Below are 2,889 nucleotides of genomic sequence, written 5' to 3'. Positions count from 1 at the left end.
GTGGTGTAAAAATATATTTCATGTATTAAAATTATTTGGCTTCTACACACAGATTACAGTGAGGGCTGCAATGTATATATACATCAACCAAAAAGGCTATACTAGGAAGCCTATTAATTGTGAATCAATATACAAGGTATAATAGCAAATTTACAGTAGTCGTGTCCTTGACTTATGTATATCCATGATTTTAGAGCTGAGATAAATCGTGTCCATGATTTGCTCCTGTGGACTGGTTGTGTGACCATGATTTTAGGGCTAAGATCAAGGAACCTTTACACCTATCACATCCTTCAGCTTTCTTTTTGTAGAACTAATGAAATAAGTAAAACATGCAACGTTCAAGAGAAGAACACAATATGCTAACAAAAATGGATACACTCGTTAACATTTTATTTATTAGGATTTCAAATTTTCACCTGCATGCTAGTCTAAGGAATGAATAACTCAATCAAGTCTTAACTACATGTGTCATTTTTTTAAGCTTAGAAAATCTAGAGTTGAGGACTAGGAATACCCTTTTATTCTTCTTGATGTTTTAGGACCCCATAACCCTATATGAATATAATCCTGCGTGAATTCATTGGTTACTGCTTGCGTACTAGAGTTCTCTCTCTTTTAATGAAATCTTGGTTTACCAAAAACTGTTTATAAACTATGTGGTGAATATAATGATGATTGTGACCACAAATATAATGTTTCTGAAATTCCTTAACACATCGATTTTATTTTGACCCCAATATATTAATACCTCTTACCTATTCTTTCAATTTAACCATATAATCCCCCGCATTTTATACACTAGGGAAACTAACAATTTTGCATAATGTGTTGCTAGTTCTGGCAAAGTGAAGCAGAAAGCTTGAGAAGACAGTTACAGTACTTGCAAGAAAGTTACAGGTAAGTTTTTCTCAATAGTAATAAATAGCCACCAGTATCGAAGTACCAGATTAAATATGGATGAAGTGAAGGATTGGAGATAGCATTCGAAATATAAACGATAATGTCTATCTCAATGATGAAAATGATCCAAATGAAGGGAAGTACATGAAAAGGTAGTAGTACCTGGCCCAAAGTATCATAGGATAAAGTTTTATTTTGCGTGTCAAGCTGAAGGAATAAAGCCAATATCAAATGTTCACATAACTATCTTGGCTTTGATTCTGTATATGCAATGATCCCATAGGCATCACTTTATGGCAAAGCACCTTGACCAACAGTTGATATTTTTGTTTTAGCAACTATGAGGTGAATATAATTGAGGTATAAATAGTGAAATGAATAATAATGCTTCTAGAATTTTGTTGCTAGAAACCACCACGAGAATGACCGACTATTGTAGAGTTAAGAATGGTTATAAATGAAAAGTATATACTAATTTAACGATCGGACTATTATAGAGATAATCACAGAAAACATAGAAATAGTTCCATGTTTTTAACACTAGTGCAATCATTTGGGTGTATGTGAATAAAAAGTGATGTATCATAATAGAAGGCTAAAAGGGACCAAAAATAATTAAGACATTGTAGATCAATATCCATTCCTAAATAACCATTGAGGGAGCATAGAAGGGCGGCTAATTCACAAAATAAACAATACGTTATATTAAGCATCAAACTGAACTTGGAAGGGAACATTAGGACAGAGTTGGGCTGAAAACAATAGTGATTGACTCATGATCTCACTNCTCTTCAATTCTCAAACAGACCATTGAGGCCACAATAATAGAATGTATCATTCAAAATCTCAAATACAATCAATAAACTATCATACTTGTCTAGAACTTGGTTTAAAAAGCATAGCAATTAACTATAGCACTCAAATGAAAAGCATTTTCTCACACTTCTTTGCACATTGTGATACTTATGAGGCAACCCTTCATAATGAACATCCAACGCCTATATGTTGCCCTTGTGTCTACTACTGTCCTTGCTAGTGAAACGTACTTTGAATAAATAAGATATAGTTGGTCTGAAATATGGATGTCAGGTTCAGGAACGTGTCCAAATGTTCAATTCATCAAATATCAAGATTTGGATGACATGGATAACAAATATTACTCCCTCTGTCAGCAATTGAAACTCCAAATTATTAAATTGATATAGATGTGAGATGTTTAGAAAAGAACTGAAAACGTGACCATGTAGTCTACTTATTCATGTTTACCTTAAAAAGGTCAACTCCAGATCATATAGAGTACTTCAACTATGTGCATTATGTCATAAACTTCAAAATTGGCAATATTTGGGGAAAAAAAAACAATTACTTTGGAAAGGGATCACTATCTTTGGACAAATCTAAAATATTAAGATCATTCAATGTGAACAAGTGGAATATTTTGCAACCCTTTATTTATTTATTTTATGGCATAACCTCTATGAAATAGCTAGAATAAATCCAACATATTTAATTCACTTCCAAAATTTTCAATCGCTGTAAATTAATTGAGGTACTCGATATCTTAGGAGAGCAATAAGTCTCATAATTTTATATAAATGACCTACCACCCCGTTGTAAAACTTACCAAGAAAGAAGTACTAGAACTCTTTGGCCCCATTTGAGAATTGATTTTTTGACTATTAGGAGAAAAGTGGATGCCACCTGTGAGAGAAGAAGTCAAAATTTACTGTTGGAATAGTGAAATAACGGTAAAAAAAAATCAATTTTTTGGAGTGAAAAATCACTCCCATATGTGATTTTTTTTTCCTTTTTGCAACTGATTTTTGATTTGTGGAGACCTCAACATTACCTTAAAAAGAACTTTACTGTAGCCATAAGAAGTCCAGCGTAAGATTTTACAATGTAAACCTTTAACCTTCACCCAAGTCAAGAAACCGAACCCATTACGCTCACATATGCACATAACCAGCTACAGGCCCAGGCCCA

General features: G+C 33.1%; 1 protein-coding gene and 2 long non-coding RNA genes across 3 annotated transcripts in view; 1 reads left to right on the top strand and 2 right to left on the bottom strand.

Moving 5' to 3' along the window:
• LOC111384057 lies at nucleotides 1–1,209 on the bottom strand. The gene is made up of 2 exons (XR_002700850.1): nucleotides 1,066–1,209; nucleotides 1–313 (listed from the first exon to the last, which is right to left on the bottom strand). It is a non-coding gene; the product is annotated as an uncharacterized LOC111384057 (long non-coding RNA).
• LOC111384056 (MADS-box transcription factor ANR1-like) overlaps nucleotides 1–1,579 on the top strand; it is an 18,665-nt gene extending 17,086 nt beyond the window's left edge. The window contains exon 3 of the mRNA XM_023008273.1: nucleotides 839–1,579. Within this exon, the coding sequence (XP_022864041.1) occupies nucleotides 839–904 (66 nt within the window). The 3' untranslated portion in view covers nucleotides 905–1,579. The remainder of the gene's footprint in view (nucleotides 1–838) is intronic.
• A 117-nt stretch (nucleotides 1,580–1,696) lies between these two features.
• Nucleotides 1,697–2,889, bottom strand: part of LOC111384055 — a 10,544-nt gene continuing 9,351 nt past the window's right edge. The window contains exon 3 of the long non-coding RNA XR_002700849.1: nucleotides 1,697–2,604. This is a non-coding gene — a long non-coding RNA (uncharacterized LOC111384055). The remainder of the gene's footprint in view (nucleotides 2,605–2,889) is intronic.

This window comes from Olea europaea, unplaced genomic scaffold (assembly GCF_002742605.1).
Source record: "Olea europaea var. sylvestris unplaced genomic scaffold, O_europaea_v1 scaffold2830, whole genome shotgun sequence".
Taxonomy (NCBI): domain Eukaryota; kingdom Viridiplantae; phylum Streptophyta; class Magnoliopsida; order Lamiales; family Oleaceae; genus Olea; species Olea europaea.
Note: the sequence above shows the minus strand (reverse complement) of the source record. Positions and strands in the feature narration are given on the sequence as shown.